Source organism: Triturus cristatus, chromosome 6 (assembly GCF_964204655.1).
Source record: "Triturus cristatus chromosome 6, aTriCri1.1, whole genome shotgun sequence".
In the NCBI taxonomy this organism is placed as follows: domain Eukaryota; kingdom Metazoa; phylum Chordata; class Amphibia; order Caudata; family Salamandridae; genus Triturus; species Triturus cristatus.
In genome coordinates this window covers 1,619,579,164-1,619,599,514 of record NC_140589.1, presented here as the reverse complement: position 1 = coordinate 1,619,599,514, position 20,351 = coordinate 1,619,579,164, and the positions used below count along the sequence as shown (strand labels likewise).

Sequence of the window (20,351 nt, the reverse complement as noted above, 5' to 3'; positions counted from 1 at the left end):
GCCTTGTTTCCTCTTTTTGTTCTGTCATTATGCTTTATTTTGTAATTTCCTTTGTCGAGGTTTTTAATATTCCTCCATCTGGGGTTTACTGTCCCGTATCCCAGGAAACACACGGACACCAGCTGCGCTATGGAACACCTCTCTTTATTTTTCAATCTACGCGCAAACTGCTGCTTCCATCCCGCGGCTCCTCCCCTTCCCCTTCCGGCCATGCCTGACCCTGTCACAAATCGGGACCTTTTTGCGATTCGCCTCTCCCGGACGGTTGGTGTTCTGAAGTACTCACGTGAAGAAAAAGTATTGTGACGGTTAAGGAGACATCATTTCCATTATACTTTTGTGGAGATTCTGACATGATGCACGGATGATGAAAAACCTGACTCATTGAGAGCTCCAAAAGCCAAAAAATAAGAATAGATTGTGGGTTCTAAAAAAAACGCAATTGATCGGTGATGAGGAACAGTTAAATTGGAGATAAAGGAAATTGGCATTTATAGCCAATATCAAAAAGGTTGGTTCTACTATTTACATCACAGATAGCAACAACTCTGACAGCAAGTACTCCCTGGGTATTGTTACTTTGGTTGGTTACTTAGCGGGTCCTGATGAAGGTGGCGATTATCTTCTTCCTGTGCCACCGAAACGCGTCGACCACTGATATTTAGATCATGCTCATCGCAGTTGTCTCTCTGGTCAAAGGAGATTATTGTCATACTTATGTCTCCAACTTACCTGAGTTTTTTTCTGCTCATGAATGTAGTATGAATGTTGACTGAACCAGTATGAATTTATGAGAGAGTGGGTGATTTCCTTGTTTGTGTCAACCTTTACCTAGGGATTACATTATATTAATATGTGAAATGTTACAGTTAAATATGCTGAGTATATTTATTGTATGTTTATGAAACAGAAATTATTAATTGATAATTAATTTTGATATTTAAAGAAAAGGGCTTAAAAAAATTAATAAACAAAAATAATGATGTATTTGCAGTATATTATAATTTAACATGGCCCTTTTTTTAATTCAATTGAATCAACCAAAAAGAAATATAGGTCACGAGGGAGTTTCTACAGTGTGGTTTCCTGGCCCTCTACATCCAGTGCACCCGCTGCCATTTTGAGAATTCAGGGTAAAATGTGCAAACATTATCAGACTGAAAAAGGTATCCATTTATTAACAGACTGTCCTTCCTCATTGTTGAGAAACTGCCCCCTCCTTCCTTCAAGGACAGTTGTGAGTCCTCGAAGGGTTACTCTCCAACGTTACACACTTCTAATGAGCATTGAGTTAGCCAATCCTCGTCTCAAGAGCATTTGAGGGAGTTCCCCTCATTGGTATGTGCTGGATGTCTTCTTCTGAAGGAGTAATATCCTGTTGCACGGTTCCTCCACCAGTGTACATCGGCACACTAGCAATTCATGCAGCAGGGCTGAGTGTCGCGATCGGTGCCGAAATGTTTTTACAATCCGCATTAGTACGTGCACTACGAACTGCATTATTACTTATTTTACGATCCGCATTAGTACTTGCATTACAAACTTCATTATTACTTGTTTGACGATCCGCATTAGTACTTGCATTAAGGACTGTCTTATTTCTACATTACGTACTGCATTATGAACTGCATAGCATTGCATTAGGACTGCAATAGATCATCGTGAACTGCTCATTTATACCGCAAGAACCTACAAATGATTGTTGGCCTAATAACCGGCCCAGTGAAATATTACGAATACGCATATGCTGGATATTTTTATCGTTCGGTTTCATCGTATTTCTTCTTGATAAAGATACCGCTATTTTCCTAAATCAGTGTGGTGTTCGTTTGTGGTGTTATCACTGTGTTACTGGGAGTGTGGACGCAAATACTTTACACATTTTCTTGGAGATAAGCCTGGCTGCTCGTGGCAAGCTACCGGAGGTTGAGCAGGGGTTATCTAAGAGTGTGTCCCTCCTTTCCCTGACTAGAAGCAAGGGTCCCTATTTGGGCTAAGGTACCTACCTCAGCCAACTAGAGACCCCCAGTTCTAACAGGCACCAAAGACAGCTTCAAAATAGAAGCTGTGTTCTGCATTTAAACATAGCATGCAAGCCGTAGACATCAAATCACCAAAATGTCATGGATAGTGAAGATGTCAAGATGCACCGTTTGACTGCTGGTGACTTCCCTGGGATAATCCATTGTCCCACCCTACTATCTGCTGCTCAGGAGCTAGGTGAAATGAAAGATGTAGAATCTTCAAATAGCAGATTCCTATTTTTTCCTGCTGTATAAAAGAACAAAGTAGGCACCACAGCTGCAACCCCTGGATACTACTAATTGAGATCCAAGATGCTATGGCTTCCGTAGGCTTGAAAGCGCTGCATTCAGATGACAATGTGTGCTAATCCTAATAGGATTGGGCATCTGGGTATAATTGAAATCCCAGAACCCTTACTCAAGACCAGCCACATACAAGCTGGCTAGAAACGTATCCATAGAAGTGATCAGCTTCCTATGAGTCGCTAACCTACTTATAGACATTTGGGCATTCCATTGCTGTTCTCCCGGGGAGGGGGGGAGGGGGGCACCTTCAAATGATGAAATTCATCATCAGATCAAGAGTCAAGGCTGATTTTGTCTACAAGATTTCTGTCTGCTCTTAACACCACTGGCTTTCCTGTTTCTAGCCTTCATATTTGTATCCCATTAATTAAACTCCTGCCTCCTGTCAGTCTCCGCATTGCTATCTAGCAATACTATTTAGTGATACAAGTAGTCCAAGGTGGCTGTGGAGTTTGGTTCCTTGCATACTGCTCTGCTGGTGTCCGGCTAACATGTTTTTCAATAAATGAATGTCTGCAGGCATTGAGATGTCAGATCGTTTTATAGCCTATTGCAATTTAAACACTCACATTTTAACTGCCTATAAAAGGCTTCTCGCTGAATAATAGAAGGCGAATTATCAAATTATCACGCTTGTTTCAAGGTAAATAATTAAAAAAAATGTTGCTTTAAAAGCTCTGTCTTGTGTGTATGGAATAGTTAGACATCCACATGCAAACTATTTATACCTCCCATACAAGGCACTTAATTGAGGTACATTACACCTTCTGAGGTATCAAATCATAAACAAACGTGTAAATGTGCCCTTGGGCAGCACGGATTACCAGGCTGTGCCCACATATCTTATCAGATGTGTAGGGAAAAGGTACCAAAGGTCACTCCGAGGCCTAGAAGTAGCCTTTTGGTTTCTTTTCTTCCTTCCTGTTTCACTTTAACCTAAATGTCTCTAGTTTATATTAGTCACAATCTTGTAGAAGTCTAAATGTGAAGAATTCAATGATGCTTCATTTTCTTAGACTTCCACAAGAGCATCAAGTGATGATAGGAGCCAAGTCTGCAAAGTTATATCTGAAGGAAAATGCATGCAGGAATCCTGACCATACACAAGTTACTAAATCAGCTGCTTTTGTGGCAAATTTGTATGCATTACTGGTTTTGTCAAGCCCACTAGTAATGAATGGATAGTTGGTCCCAAGGGTTCCTTGTTAACGCATTACAGCAGCTTGGTCCAGACTTTCAAAAACCAACAGGATCAGTGACTGTATATGGCTCATGCCTATGTGGACGCATCCAGTTTCACTCTTCCTTTCCAGTCTAAGGAATTTCTGTAATTTATACTTGGATTTAAAAGATTACAAAATAACATTTAGAAATATACACTAACGCTTTGAGCAAAAGATGAGGGACAACCGCGCACAGTAGGTGGAAATGTGTTCCTTCACTTGGGAGATTGGTCAATGAAGGGTGAAGCAAGATCATGAAAAAGTGAACCAAACTAGGAACAGAGAGATGAAACTGAGCAGTAGACTAGGGAGAATGATGAATGGTTGATATGAAGGAATGATGCAAATGAGCGGTATGATCTTGGCATAAATCGATTTTTTTACTTACATTATTGATTTATTTCATTAGTTGAAAACAAACATGATCAGAAGACCTTTCACAATGTGTACTGTTTCATGGCACATTGTTTTACCCCACAGAGAAAGCCCTTTAACCTTTATACAACTCAATACGCAGGCTCGTAACACCACCAACATTCACTTGTGCCTACATGAGGGAGCGGGAGGTTCACATAAGCAACACCAATACAGATTTTACTCAGTCAAGACCATCATGTTCTGCCCCTCTCAGCCAGCATGTGTCAGTCCATGTTTAAACACCTGGATTCCTACTACGGGGCAGCAGTGCTGTTCCACAGTTGGACACTGTCCCTGTGTGTGACGTGCCTGGAATGTTAACTCATTGTCTATGCTAGCATCTGCTTTTCAGTCACTGTGGTCAATCAAACAGTATGCTGTTTAAGAGATTGATCTTATTTAGGGGCACAGTAAATCAATACCCTAAAAGTAAACCAAAATAATTTGACTGCATAATGGATAACATTCCAATGAGATCACATATGTCTTAAATTGACTTTAATGAGGAGTATTACTGTTAACTTCAAGGGTCCATTTTGCTCCTAGCATCAACAGGTGCCAGTATTAGCAGATGCTTGTAGTAAAGGAGGTTAAGTGGCCGTAGTGTAGATTATAAGAAGAAGGTTTATTAGATCTTAGTTGCAAGTAGGTAAGTAGATAGCTAAGCCCCAGCAGGAGAGGCATCCTGGCTGCTCAGCCCATATCTTCCACTGACACTCATTCCAATCCAAACACTCGGAACATTCTACATGACCTCACACACTGGCTGAGCAGTAGGGATTTAGAACGCTGAAGTGGATACATGAAGTTACGACAATACTATAACCAGGATGCATGATATAATGTAGGTTCTCTTCGTGTGCCATTTTTCCATCCTGCTCTAGAGCCAGATCGAAACAAATGCACATGTTCTCCGACTACGTTTGGTCAGAGCAATGCATCGGAATGCATCACTTTCTGATTCTCATCATACACGCTGGGTCATGTCATTGTTTCTTGTATCCTTTCTTGTTCATATAAGTGTCTCAGATCTATTCATCCCGCAATAAATCTCTGCCAGTGGGAACATTGATCTCCAGTGTACCATACTACCTTGCTTGCTATCCACCACAATACAGTATTACTGTAGACATGCTCGTAGCTCACCTCCAATCATAGTTTCTAAAACCACAATCAATAAGCGGGGAAATGCAATCATCCTTAAATGACCCGCTTACTCTAAAGATCCCCAGACAACCCACCCGTTTCAAAATTATTCTTGAATGTAAACATCATCCGGATAAAACAGATAGAACGTGTGTCATGCATGACACCACTGTCCAGTAAAATGTACATAAATCACAGCAGGAGATCAACCTAACGGGCAGCACTTATAGATCTATACGAAACCTACCCAATTAGGTGACTAGCCAAAGAATAAGAATGCACAGCTGTACAAATATTACAGTGAAGAATAAGGGACCACTTGTAAAAGGTAGAAGATAATACACTTGATGTGTGTAATCAGTAAAATTATTGATTGCAGCTCTACAAAGATTGGCTCTCTGGAATGAGCTTTTGCATCTCGTTGTGTTTGTTTCGAAAACCAGACCCAGCCAATTGAATATTCAGTGCACAATGGAAACTGAATTTGCTATTCTCCATCTGGTTAATGAATGAGGTATTACTTATATTTTGTTGGGAGGACGTCTGTGTTCATGGTTTTGTGGATCCTTACCATAGCTACCACACAATTGTCTGCCTGTTCTTTCTTCTTCTGTGCCTATGTAAGACCACACTGACATAGCATGTGCTGTACTTTGTAAATCCCAGCATCAGAGATCTCATTTTTGACTTCCTGATGTTTCTTCTTAATTCACCCTAAATTTAGTGTAGACACCTTGTCGACATATTTCATGCAGTACTTCTTTAGCCACCAGGAGTTCAAGGGAGAGCCAAAACCCTTGAAAATATATATTAGTTTTTATGTTTTATGATTTATTTTGTTAAAGAAAGTCAGTAAGTTACAGACACCAGTGACTCCTCGCAGAAGTATATATGGACCTACAACTGTGGGTGGGACTTAAGGCTGAACGAAATAGAAAGGAGTATGTATATTTTATCCGTAATTAATTCCACTGTACCCCCAATACTTAACTTGGTCCCACAGAAACAGTGGGTTCACTCTTGTAAGCAACATGAAATGATTCCATTAAGTTCTGCTTACCTTTGGAAGACTCTTTGAGTATAATCCCAGAAAAATAAAATCCTTTCCATGGTTAGAAAGGAGTGGAATACATTGCAAAATATGCATTACAAAAGACTCTTAAACCAGCAACTTACACATTTTGTGGGTAAGAGTGAAGGCAGAGGCGTAGCTCCAGGGGGGTGTATGGGGTATTACAACTCCCCCAAAAATATATTCTGTAGTAAATATTGGGCACAAGTGCTTTCAGTCCGGTAATGTGAAGTGTATGTTGGATTTCACCTGGGATTTTTCCATGTACACGAGCACAAGAACATACACACTCTCTCGTCTATGTTTTGAAGGCCTTAAAAAATGGTTGAACAATAATCCATATTAAGGACCCATAACAATATGCACTTCGCTCTCTTTTCACTGCCCCTTATGCGCCCCTCATGTCCTACATCTCATATAATGTATTTGACAATGTGATTGTTGAGAAATCTGAAGTCCCTCTCCCCCTCCCCACCCTAATCATACTTACCATGCTACGCTCCTGGGTGAAGGAGCAAAGTGCCTCTTTGACTCTTCGTCACAATAAATTCAGACAATGAGAGCGAATGGGAATGGGTACTTGGATGGACAGACCAGATGGAGAAAAAAATATTGAACTATTTATTATCATAGTGCCAAATGGCATGATCATTTCCCCGTATATAGGCATGTGTGGGTGATTTATGTTGGGTATCGCCAAGCTTCATTAAGGAACAAGGGTCCCTAGGCTGATCTAGAAAGCTAGCAAATTAAAGTGAAAATAACTTCAAGAGTGGGAAGCAAAAAGTAAAATGTATATTTTATAGATTTTTGTATCAGAACCAGACACGACTCCAGAAAATGCTCAAGGCATTTTAGTGCAAATGCAGGCGCACGGCTAAACTGACTAGGTTTACTGTATCACATTTGGAAGCAGAGTGTCCATTTTATGTGGCCTCTTGGTTGGGTTGCAATCTTCCCCCTTAGAATTTGTAAGCCCACCTCAGTCAGGCACCCCACTGAATCACTTAATCATTTGGTAATAAAAACAGCATGTGGTCAGATGCTAGCATGAAGTTCTAATATGGTAGCTTTTAAAGCTATCAACCATCAAGTGGTTTTGATCTCAAGGAATTTGATTACAAATCATTATGAACAGCTTCTAGATGTATCTTATGTGTTAATTCCATGACTATTTGAGACTAATCTCAAGCTCAGACATTTCCTATGTTAGTTTAGCATAGATGACTGAGAAACCTTAAAAAGACGAGTGAAAAAAGATTTTGTGCTTCTTTGTAGAGGAAACTTTTCTTGTTGTACTCCGGACTCCACAAGGGCAGCTATGTTAAGCTGTCAAGACTTAATCCAAAAGGTGGAATAAGATGGGATCCCAGATGCAAGGCAACATTAAAATCGCACACAATAAAGTCAATGCTCAGCCAAAGATGTTAAGGATGTCTTTATTTACACATAGCAAAGGTAGGTCAGTTATAATACGGGACAAAGTTATAAAAATAATGTCCTATCACCTTCAGGATCCGAAGCTTTGCATTGGAAACATTTCTAAATTATTGTTCAAGATTAGGACCAATTTTAATAAACTTAACTCTCCATTTATAATTTCTAGGTCTTTAAGGGCAATGACAAACGGTTCTAGTCAGAAAGACATTAATGGTTTAAAGCGAAAAGGAAAACTCTGAATTTGCGACCAAGAAATGCTTATACCAGTTCACATATACTAGGTAGGCTGAAGTGGCTTACTAATATGCCTCATCTTGTCCAACCCAGGACTGCCAGTTGCACCCTTAACTGATAGTTGATCTCCAGAGGCTGAACCTTTTGGGAATGATCCCTAACTCGGCACTGGTGACCGGCCAAGGCCACTGATACATTGCCTCCCAAAGCACTGCGAGCACCACATACTTATCGCTGGGTGAGCTCCTAGTTGTTTGTATGGGGCATTTTTTAGAATATGCATTTAGGGGATGATACTTTCTGTTATGCCTTTGCCCTGTTTTTGGACAGAATACCTTTTCTTCCAGCCTTGGTGTTGCTGTAGTTGAGGCTCCTGGTGACGAGGGCCTGCCTGACCGTCTTTCTGGTGTTGATTGGGATCCATCTGAAGATTCTGTGGAGCATTCGGAGGGTGTGAAAGCAGGAGGAGGTTACGCATTGACTTGTCGTTTCATGGTTAGTTGGCTGTCGAGGATGCTGCCAAGGTTACCTGTGCGGTCTGTTGGTGTGAGTCTTGGTCTGAGATCTTCTGGCCACCAGCTGTGGTCCCATATGATGGTGTTCCTCCCAAAGATCAGTACTTCCGTTTGTTCGAAGTTGAGTTTGAGGCAGTTGTCTCTCATTCATTTGAGTATGTTGGTCATGGGTTTGAAGAAGTTGGTTTTGATGTTGGAGGGATCCTCTGTGAGTGAGAGGATTAGGAAGAGGTGTGACGCAGCGGCCAGGGTGACTGACTCCGGAACCCAGAAGCTCACGGTTCGATCCACGGCGGCAGATTAGCCCAGCACCATGTGACTCTGGGCAATAGCTTGCTTAATCTTCCCGACGGCTCCCAGTGCCTTGACACCTTCAGGTAATTGTTTGCCCTTTACAAATACAGGACATTTACATTAGTTAAATGTAGCCTGCATAGCAGATTGTGTTGAGTCCATGGGATCTGACCACGTCAGTGAGGGGGGGTCATGTAGATGTTGAACAGGTTAGGGCTGGGTGATGATCCTTGTGGTACACCGCATATGATGTCCTTGGGTGCGAACTTGAAGGGAAGCAATCGGGTGTTCTGTGTGCATCATATAAGAAAAGAGGTGATCCACTTGAGGGCGTTTTTCTGTATGCTGACGTTGTACAGTCAGTCGATGAGGGTGTGGTGGGAGATGGTCTTGAACGCAGCAAAGAGGTCGAGGAGGAACAGGGCCACAGTTTCTCTGCGGTCAAAGAGAGTTCTAATGTCGTCTGTGGCAGCAATCAGCGCGGTCTCAGTGCCATGGTTGGCACTGAATCTTTATTATGAGGTGCAGAGTAAGTGGTTTTGTTCCAAGTGTTCGTTGAGTTGTCGGTTGATAGCTTTCTCAAGTACTTTGGCTGGGTAGGCGAGCTGGGAGATCGGTCGATAATTTTTTAAGTCACTGGGGTTGGACGAGGGTTTCTTTAGGAGGGATCTACCCTCTGCGTGCTTCCATCTGTCTGGGAAGTTTGCTGTGGAGATGGAGGTGTTGAGGATGCTGGTGAGTTCTGTGCTGATTGGGTTGGTTCTGCGGTTGAAGAGATGGTGGGGACAGGGGTCAGAGGGGGGCCCCAGAGTGGATGGACGACATGATTGCGGTGGTGGTCTAAGTGGTGAGCAGAGACCATGTGATGATTGTTCGACTGGTGTTCATTGGTTGGTTGAGGTTGTCGAGGTTGAGAGTGGTGGGCTGGGGGTCGAAGTTGTCATAGATGGTTGCAATCTTAATGTGGAAATAGTCTGAGTGGGTGCCGCAGAGTTCTTGGGAGGGGTGGATGGTTTTCTCTGTGGCTGTAGGGTTGTAGAATTCCTTGACTACTTTCAAGAGTTCCTTTGTGTGGTTGGTCGTTGTATTATTGAGTGTCATTTACTGTTTCCTTCTGAATCTGAGTTTGTTTTCTGCTCCACCACCTTGAGTATGCATTAATTCCTCAAACTCACTACATGAGAGAGCCAAGCACTAAATTGGATTAACTTGGTGATCCAGTTTGACTGCACCAGTATTGTTTCTGTCACACCAGTGGTAAATGATGGTCGAACACAGGACACTCACCAGTAATCACTCACTGTCAAAGGACAGGACTCAAAAAAGGTCTCACTTGCCTCACAGAGAATGAAATAGACACAGCTTGAGTGTGAGAAAACGAGTACCAACAGAGCATATCAAAGAAAGAAACCGTGCATTACTACCAGATGGGACATCACACTTGTGGAATTAATAGATCCAGTGAAAGGCAAGGGTGTTAACATGAAAGACATTTTAGAAGGTGAATAAAGAGGATACAACATTCAAAAAGAATGAGATGGGTCAAAGGGCACAGAAGAGATGTGTCCTTACAGCAGGCATAACTATGACTGAATTTAACAAAGGTGAAGGAAATAGGGCATCTACTAAAAAGGGGCTTTCAGTGACAGTTGATTAGACAAATAGAACTAAGAAATGGGAGTGAACATAAAATTAGGTCATTAATTGGTTCATGCAAAGTAAAGGATTATAAATATAACATAACCATTAGGTTCACATGAGTATTCGTACAACATACTTAGCATGTCGTTTCAGATGAAAACAGTTGATTGAAAGAGTGTAATCTCCTGGTCAAACCAGACAGTGTCAGCTCAGCAGGTCTGAGGCAAACCTTGGTGATGAACAAAGGAGGCAAAACTCCCAGACCTGGGCACATCTAAGTGATCAGTGTGTTTTTTTGTCCACTTTTCTCAGGTTTTAATCCTGCAAGGTTTCTCCTCATTCGATGGGTACACCCACTACATGCTTTGAGTGCTTCTCTGTAGCCTGATTGTCCAACCAGCCTTTATAGGCTGAGACCCAGTAGCAGATTCCCAAGACTAAGGCATTGGGTCACTAGTTCACAAACCCTAGCACCCCAGGTTCTCTGAACCTGCATTCAGATCATCTCCACGGTAAGCACCTCACCCTTCTCTCTTCACATTTACATGTCATGAAAAAAGATGCTGCTTCAACTTGGATCATAGCAAATTGAGCCTCATTACAAATGCATAGTTCGGCCATCCTCAACAGCGGACAACAGACCGTATGACAGAGAGTGACCTTATTCTAAATGGTCAAGGATTGCTGTCTTAAGGCTTCTGCTTTCTTTTGTTGTTGTAGGACACCATTTGTTCTTAAACCCCAAACTGCAGACCCCTCAAAGTCAACCTTATGCATGGGCATGCTATGCCCACACACTCTATAACATATGTAGGGATGGAGCACCAGAGGTCACTCTGAGTCCTGGAAGTCACATCCTTTGGTGTCCTTTCTTTCTCTCTGTTTCACTTTAACCTAAATGTCTCTGGTTAATATTAGACACAATTCACACCTTGTTGAAGCCTACATTTTAAGAATTCGATGATGATTCTCAATCAATCAGCTGGTATTTGTAGAGCAGGGCTAATCACCAGTGAGGGTTTCCACGCTTCTTTGTCTGAAACTCCCACAAGAGCATCAGTGATGATAGCAGGCAGGTCCAACAAAGTTTAATTTGACCATTCACAAGTTTGCAAATCAGTTGGTTTTGTGCGAAAGTTATATGCATAACCGGTTTTGTCATGCCACTGGTAATGAATGGAAAGATGCTCCCAAGGAGTTTGGTTAAGGCTTTACAGCAGCTTGGTCTGGAATATCAAGAACTGTCAGGAGCAGTAGCTGCAGATGGTACATGCCTTTGTTGAAGCATCCAGTATAACTCCTGCTTTCCAGTCTCAGGAATACTGCAACCCACATTGGATCTAAAACTTCCCAGAGATAAGAAGCACTTTTGGTTATTCCAGGGTCAGGTGAATAACTGTCTCTTTCATAGATGCTGCAGGGGGCTATAGATGTTCCACTGAGAAAGCCTTTGTAATCACACAGCAGTATTAAATACTACAAAGTCAAATTGGCAGATGCTTGTTATTCCCCTTGATCACGATTCTTCACCTTTGTGGGCTTTGTTCTTCATAGCCGTAGTTGGGGTCCTGAGATACTTGTCTTTTTCGTGGTCAGGGAGTGAGGTTGAGCATGTTCACTTCTTGCGCAGCCTCCAAGCGGTACAGATGAAATGTGGCTCAGCAGCCGTTGGTGGAAACATCTTGGGGTCTCCAGCATTTGCGGCCCTAATTCAGCTCGATCCAGACAGATTCTACAGAAAGTCAGTTGCAACTTGCCTCTGTGTCAGTGCAGATGAATTCTCTGGCATGGTAGTTTCACCCCTCTTCAGGGTTGAGGCAAACAAATTCCATCTCAAGGCAGTTGCAACCCTCAATGTATGTGCTGGACATTTCCTGCCTGTATAGGCCAATCAGCTGCTGAGGGAGAGCTAACCAGTTCTCCCCCAGCAGTATCGCTGCTTCTCACAACATCAGTGGCAGTAGTGCAAAATCATGGCCCCTGTGGTCTGCATGGGGCACACAGATGGTGTTATCCTGGGCAGTCTTTCAGGCACAGTTCTCGATGGGAACTGCAGTGCAAGTTCTGAAGGATGGGTTACACCTGATACTCTCCAAGGAAGTCGGCTTTCTCAGGGTGTTGCCTAGTCTGAAAAATACACAGGGCTTCTCCTCCTAGACAGTCTGTCCTACTTCCGGGCCAGGCAGACTCATTGCCTCTCTCAACAGTCAGACAAATAGGCTTCTACACATTAGGCATGCCCTGTGATGCTCCAGCAGAAAGTGAAGACTTTAGGTGATGTTCCATCACCTCTGGGAGACTGGCTGCCAGCCTGCCAGGTAGGTACCAGCCGTGGTCACACATACTTCCTGCGAGTACTCTGCAAACCATTCCATCCTTTATGTAATCAACCCCCTCCCCCATATGCAATGCACAATAGTCAGTAGGTTACGGTAAGTAAAATACATGTGAGCACCATACATCTCTATTGGGCACAAACGCTTTCAATCGTCCCATGTCTTATACATTGCAGGCTTTGCTTATAGATAACTACCCTTATTAGCTTCATTACTGAATATCCTTAATGTTTTGTCTGAAATAGACCCAGGTGACATTTCCATTGCACTGGGGAGATCTTGAGTAATTTTAGTAGTATTGTGTTACGCGTGTTACGTAAAAATCCCAAAATTACGCTATTACGTTTGTGGAAAAGATTTAGTGCAAGTGTGCGGGAACAATGTGAACAGCCAGAATACGAGTGTCTGTTGTTTGAGGTGCTTTTGTTTTTGGGTGAAACGCTTTTTTGCAACCAAAATGAATGTGGGAGCGCATTCTTACTTAAATATAGCACCAAATGCTGGCTTTGAATTTTGCATAATTTTGTTTAATTTCGCATACTTATACAAAAGCAAACTATTCGAATTTTGCACACCCCTACAACCTTCTGCCCTGGGCCTTATCTACTGACTCTGAGATAACTATGTAACACCCTTTTCTTCAGGGATGAAGCAGCCCAGTGTCAAAGAGATCTTTATTTGGCGGTAGCAACTTTATGCACTTAATATGTCAGTCATTTCTTTCTTCTTTAAAGTAAAGCTGGTGCGAGGTATGCTATGGGAGATTCAGAAAATATCTGCAGAGAATCTGTATTCGCCAGACATCCTTTGTAACCTTTCTTCAAATGGGAGGCATTTCCTGACAAGTTGTATCCTGCTGCTAAGGGTCGCAATTGCAGTCTTGAGTGTATAAATAAAATTCTTTCTAACAATACTGGGAATAAGGCAGAGGCATACCATTATGCAAGGGATGCCCAGCTCTATATGAAGGCTAATTCAGCGGGCCGAAGCAGGAATGTATGATGGCACAAGACGAAAATATTTACCAGTGTTCAAAGAGAAAGGTCTGAAGTCAGAAACCCCTAGTCACTTGTCGAAAGGAAATCTCTTTTTAGGTCTCGCCTGACCCAGCGCATGCGCGGATCTTGCGAGACTTTTTGAGAGGGCTCCAAAAAGTGCTACCAGGCCAGCCTAGAGCTACAGTGCATGTGCACGGGTGCGCTTGACGCGATTACTTTCACTTTCGCGGCCGCTTTGATGTTTGATCGCGATCACTTTCACGGCCGCACGGCCGCTTGTTTTCTTTCCGGTCTCTTCCACTGCTGTACCCTCTTCCTCTATCCCCGTCTCTCCTCCACTGTCTATTGCTCCAGAGTATCACCTCTTCCTCTTTCCTTGTGGTCTCTTTAGTTGCTCCAGTCCCTCCTTTTATTTTCCACGAACGGCGCCGGGGAACAGCCTTTAACCTACCTGACACACTTTCCGTTTCACACCCGCCTTCATTGGTGACCACGAAACCGCAGGGATAGCCTTGAGACCACATCTTACGTTCGAATATACATGAAAACTGCTTTTTTTTCCTGAATTATATATCCTTGTCTTTTCTTGTATATAATGTCATTCACATTTTACACAAGTAGTACCAATTAAGCATTATTCAATGCAGCAGGTCTACCCGTTTATGTTGTGTAAAGCAGTGGAGATGCAGATGCTCATTGCCAGTGGAGTTTATAGCACTTTAGCTTCATATCACAGCTAATTTCCTAAGTGTAATTCTAGCCCATTTGCTTTTTGGTCTCTTTTCTATGACATTATTTTCTCTAAGAAATACAAAAATACAAATTGAACTGCACAACAGGCACGTTGGGCCTCTATCAAGCACACGCAAAAAGTGTTTAGGGCTACATTTTCAGCCTTAAAATTAGAAGTCCCATATTGCATAAAAGGACTCATTTTATAGTTTGGAAATTAAACCATTAAAATGTCTGCCCGCATTTCACTAAGAAATGGCCCGATGCTATAAGGGTGATTTTCAGCCAGCCATGCTCCTGAAGTCAACAGCAATAAACATACTGGAACTGGTGGTTTTATTTTTGCATTATAGGAATGGGTCTGTGCAGTTCTTTGTATCAAAAACCAAGACTGGCTTAAAGTCACGGTCATGAAATGGCATCAGTTAGCAACTGTTAGATGACTCTTTAGCACATTAAACCCGGATCTATTGCTTTTGCCAATGCATCTTTCTGGATATGCATTTTTCTCCACTGTTTTCCAAGGCTTGTAATTTTCCATTTTGTACTTTTATGTCTCAATTGAGCCAGCCGGCCTGTTCGTGTGGTTGCTGGTGTTAGGAGGTTTTCAAGAAAGTCACTTTGCCAAACGTCTTGCCAAGCCAGTGGTGGAACTGGTTTACTGAAACAATGTGTTAAGTGGCAGCATCCCAGAGAGTTCTGCCTGGAGTGTCTAAAGCTCTTCCATGTCCTTTTTAGAGATGTAGCTTTAGATGGTGTTAGTAGTGGAGTCATGCTTTGAATATTTAAGTTGAAGATAATCATGCAGTGATCATGACCAGCCATAAAGAGGAAGTTCGACATTGGAGGCGAAACAAAAAATTTGAGGACCACAAGTTAAAATAAATGTGATTTATTGTACAATAATCACTGTGTGAAGTACTGTCAAGTTGCTAATATACTGTTTGATAGTGGTGCACACCTTGTCCAAGTTGCCCGATGGGACTCGGCCTTTTGTCTCATACAGCTGTCTTAGGCCATCCAGACCAACACTGACCAGCATTTGACTGGTTTCTGTCTGATGTAGCATGGTGGGACAAATAAGGTAGCCCTGGGAAATTACCAGCAGCTGAAATTAATTCAAACGTTTCATACTTTGTTTTTCGGTTTCTTCACTGCATTTCCATTGGGCACTGGAGGTTCCTGCATCACCTAAAGGATTACGGGAGCTTGCTTGGGGGAGTATGTTGTAATTGTAAATTGTATTTATATATCGCTTACTACCCCAGACGAGGCATTGTGGCGAGTAGTATGCTACCACGCAACCCAAGATTAGAGGTTAATAGTTAGTAGATTAATATTTTTTCCTGTATCTGTGCATTAGTTCAATTTGGTTTGAGCTCTTCAGATCCTGTGTGTTTTTTTTTTATTTTAGAGTTTAGAGTAGGGATAGAATGATGGAAATGGATTTGAACACGGAAGTAGCATGTTGTTTTTGTACTAGAGGTGTTTAAGAAGAATGTTTGGGGGTTCATAGTAGTCAAAAGGTTTGGGATGAGTTAGCGAGAGAAGGGATGGAACAAAAGGTGAAAGGAGGAGTTTTATTTTATTTTCTATAAAAAAATTAAATTAAACTTTTAAATGCACATGACACTTGGTAATGTTGTATTGGCAGGAGAAATCCCCTCTATATTAATACCTATATGTGCATAGAAACATTAAACGTTACATAGTCTGATGAGCACATTTATCTTGTGGTGAAGTATGATATTTTTTTAAGTTTTAGTAGCACGCACAAACTCTTCTATATATGCATCTATATGTGTGAATAGAAGCAGCATTTGTGATATTGTCAGTTGTGATATACATTGATCAGGTGGTGTAAAAAAAACTCCTTATATGACTGTATCTGCTTATATCGGGAAACATAGCTCAACACATGCATGATGACAACTTCATCTATTCTACAAATGCCAGAAGAAATTCAAAATGGCAGGTAGATTCACAGATCTGGACCAAGACTTGGCAACCCACACTGTGATATTGCAATAAAAGAGCGCAGCTTCTCCTAATGTGCAGCCTCGAAGACCGCAATGATGGACTGGGTGGAAGCTGATGCCATCGCTCTGCATACAGAGATGCCCAGGGCCTTTGTTGCCACCCAGAGGCCCCTGTGTGGGACCAGCTATGGTCACAATTTCTTGACACTGATCGGGAGAGCCCCCTTCTCATAACATCAGGTGGCCTGCACACATCCCTCCCCTCACCAAGAGGGCTTGGCCTCTGTTTACCACAGAGGCAGGGAACTCATATTTTGTGTACAGTAAGACCCTGTTTTGATCCCCGTGGAACGGGCTGTTCCCAGATATGCAACCGCTGGTGGCTCACTCCTTGGGCCTGCAATACCTCTCAACTTCCCTCCTCCTATTGACTCGTCCCCTCCTCTTTCTCCCCAAGTTGGTCCCCATGTTTGGATGCCAGTGTTAGGTTAAAGCCGTACAAGAGAAGACACAGTCATTATCTGCTATCTGTTTGTTGAGCCATATCCCCTTTACTCCTTCTCGGAAGAATGACTGCTTATCTCACGAAGTTGTATTCTGCACTGCCCTGTGTCACTGGCATGCGCTCTGTACTGTATGCTTTTAATTGAAACACTAATAAACAAGCATTGGCATAGCCAATAGGTCTCGCCTTTGAGACCTTATAAGTATTTAGTTATGCAGCACAATATCACTGGTACAACAGCATCAACTGTTGCATGGCTAAACACTTATAAGGTCCCAAAGGCGAGACCTGTTGGCTATGCCAATGCTTGTTCTTTTTGCTGTTGGCTTCGGGTAAGCCACAGATCCATGTTGAAGGCTACCTCTGTGCATTCTTTTCACCGGGTGCCCGATTTCCTGGGCTTGTCATTGTACAATAGGAAAGTATGTTACTTGAATCATTCATTTTAAGCAAATGCTTCGTGAATTTTCTGCTTTTTGTGTCTGCATACTTATGGTGCTATGACTATATATTATCCCATAACTGTTAAAATATGAAGAATGTTTGCTATGTGACATGTAGATTAATGCCCAGGCAGTTTTGGCCAAGCAGCTTACTCAGAAAACGGGCATTAACTTGTTCGAAAGGACTGCTGACAATCACTGTGCTGAATGTCCTAGAGCAGTGGTTCTTTACCCTTTTGACTTCTGTGGACCCCACTGATTCAATGTTGGAAGCCAGTGACCCCCACCGTAGCAAAGTCTGCGATTTGAACCCAACTGTACACAACAATATAGAAACAAGTATGAATCCCAAAAATACACAAATTATGAAATATTCTACTAAATTCACAAGAAAAAATATTCAAAAATCAAAATTTTTATATTAACGAAAATATTGTTAGTTTTTAAAATGTAGTTTATTTCGAAAAGACAAAAGATGCGCAGCGATATGCTGGACTCTAGCATATCACTGTCTTTTTCGTTCCTAATGCATATTGTTTATCGGCTCATACCCCAATGCTTCAAATGAGGCATCAATCGTTTGTACTAGATTCCATTTGCCATACTTGTGTTCCCCCCACGAATCAACAGAAGGGTTCCAACTTAATCTGTATCTCCAATTTCAAATTCCTTCAGATTTCAAAATTTCGAATTTTCAGTTTTGCTTTTTGATCTACATATTTTTTTATCAATTTGCTAATATAATTATTTTTTTAACTGTTGCTGACCCTCTAGGTAGACATCGCAGACATAGCAATAAGTACCACTGTTCTATAGAGCATTATCATGAGTTAATTGCTCCCCACCATTATTTTCCACACTCGCCTGTTGATAAGGACACATCATTTGCCAGCAGGCAGTTATCTTATGTTAGTGCCTCATTGAACTTTCCTAACAGCTCAAATAGAGACGGTAGCGCAGTGCCAGGATGAAACATCTGACCAGAGATGGTGGACCTCATGTTTCATTGTAACCTCTCCTTTCCCCCCGCAGATCCTCCAGGAGCTCGAGTATGGACCCTCTGTGGACTGGTGGGCCTTGGGGGTGCTCATGTACGAAATGATGGCCGGACAACCTCCCTTCGAAGCCGACAATGAAGATGACCTTTTCGAGTCCATCCTGCATGACGACGTCCTCTACCCCGTGTGGCTGAGCAAAGAAGCCGTCAGCATTCTAAAAGCTGTGAGTTCAGCAAGCCAAAGTTTTTTATGTTTCAAACCAAATATGGCACCCTAAAAAATCCAGCACTGGGAATTCAAATTCAGTTGAGAGCGCCACAATCTGGATATCTGGGCCTGGAATATTACACTGGGTGTGGGAAAGGAAGAAGCTGTTTGTGTTCCTTATGGATGCACACTGCACATTTCTATAGACTGGGGAAATATGTTAAAGACGACTGCAGCCACAATTGAGCATCTGTCTGTGATTTGAAATAACACATAAATACACACATGCGTGTCTGTGCCTCTGTGTGGGCTTTGTAGTTTACCCAGGTGACACTGTCCCTTTCCAATCAGGCTGTCACTTTGATTATGTGCAGTTTCTCCACAAGACAACAAACAATGTTTCATAATGAAGTACGGATACTCGTGGGTTATAAAAGAAGTTGGTTTATTAGCTTAGATGTAGGTTTCATGACAAGTCAAAACACAGTGCGCTTGATGTTTCGTTTATGTTTTTTTGTGGCTAGGCTTTTTTCCGTATTTTCCCCCGCACCTGGTTGCATTGGTGCTTCCATGTGCCTGACATACATTTGTTTGGAGGTGGCTATTGCACATGCGCTCAAACAGCAGTGGTTTCAAACCAGACGTACACAGGAGTGATGTCATTCCGGTGCGTCATTTGCCACGCTTGATAGGAATGACGTAATCCCTGAGATTGACACCTGTAAACCAAGAAGATTGAAAGTTTTTTTGTACACATAATGCGAAAATCCACAGCTATTGTTCTGATGACACCAAGCCTGTGACGTGTTTCTTATAATATAATACTTGCTTGCACCTTTTCTTCAATGGCATATGTTATGCACAATTTCTAAAACAAATGGTAGGGGGTCAACCAGCATGGGTAGTGCACCAGACTTGTAGTAACGTCACAGGAGGCAATGTCACAGCTTTAGCATATCGCTCCCTTTAAATGTGGCAGAATTAACCTTACAGTTAAAGGGGAAAAACAAGGGTTACTATGTAGAATGTATTAATGTATGCTAAATATAGTTATATTTGAAAACTGTAGTTTTCAGAGTAAACAAAAGGAGTCTGGCGTATTTTAAAGAATTTTTGGGTTTACTGATTTTTTTTCCCTTCTGTACCAGGGGCGCAACAGGTGTATGGGCCCACTTTGCATGCCCCCGGGGCACTTTGGTATGACAGAAGGGGCTGCAGACGCTTGTGGGCCCCTTCTTTGATACCAACAGCGCTGGCGCACATAAAGTGCCAGCGCTATCTGCAGGGGGCATTCCCTAATTTGCATGGGGGCGTGCCTCATGCAAATGAGGGAATCCCTTTGCCTCTGCTCCCGTGCGGTATTACAGACTGGGGCTTAGAGGCAAAGAAGTCCCTAGGAGGCACACTGAGAGTGTGCCATCTAAAAGGTGGTGCACTGTGAGTGCGCCCCCTGATAGCAGCTCTCTGGAGGGAGGAAAGGGGGTCCCATGGACCCCCAGACATCCCCTTGCAGGCGGGAGCTCACTGCACCCGCCTGCAAGGGGATCTCCAATCACCTTCAAAAGTGCAGACGGGTTGCTACCTGCAATCGGAAAAAACAGAGCGGCGGTAAAACAGCTGCTCTGTTTTTCACAGGAATTCGCTAACTCCATTCGTGGTTTATAGGGCGCATTTTCTCTTTTAAAAGGTGCAAACAATGAAAATGCGCATTTACCATAATACGCCCCCTGGTGTGTTTAACGAGCATGGTTAAACACATCGTCTTTTCACCCCCTTAACTAACAAAGGCATCTAAGGTGGGCAGGTCCCTGCTTATTACCTCCGGCAGCACCATTCTCCTG

General features: G+C 42.5%; 1 protein-coding gene across 2 annotated transcripts in view; it reads left to right on the top strand.

Annotated features, from left to right (window-relative positions):
- PRKCE (protein kinase C epsilon) overlaps positions 1-20,351 on the top strand; it is a 1,182,017-nt gene that overhangs the window by 1,057,227 nt on the left and 104,439 nt on the right. For both annotated transcript variants that reach the window (XM_085612767.1, XM_085612766.1), the window contains one exon: positions 18,338-18,526. In XM_085612767.1, coding sequence (XP_085468893.1) covers positions 18,338-18,526 — 189 coding nt within the window. The remainder of the gene's footprint in view (positions 1-18,337; positions 18,527-20,351) is intronic.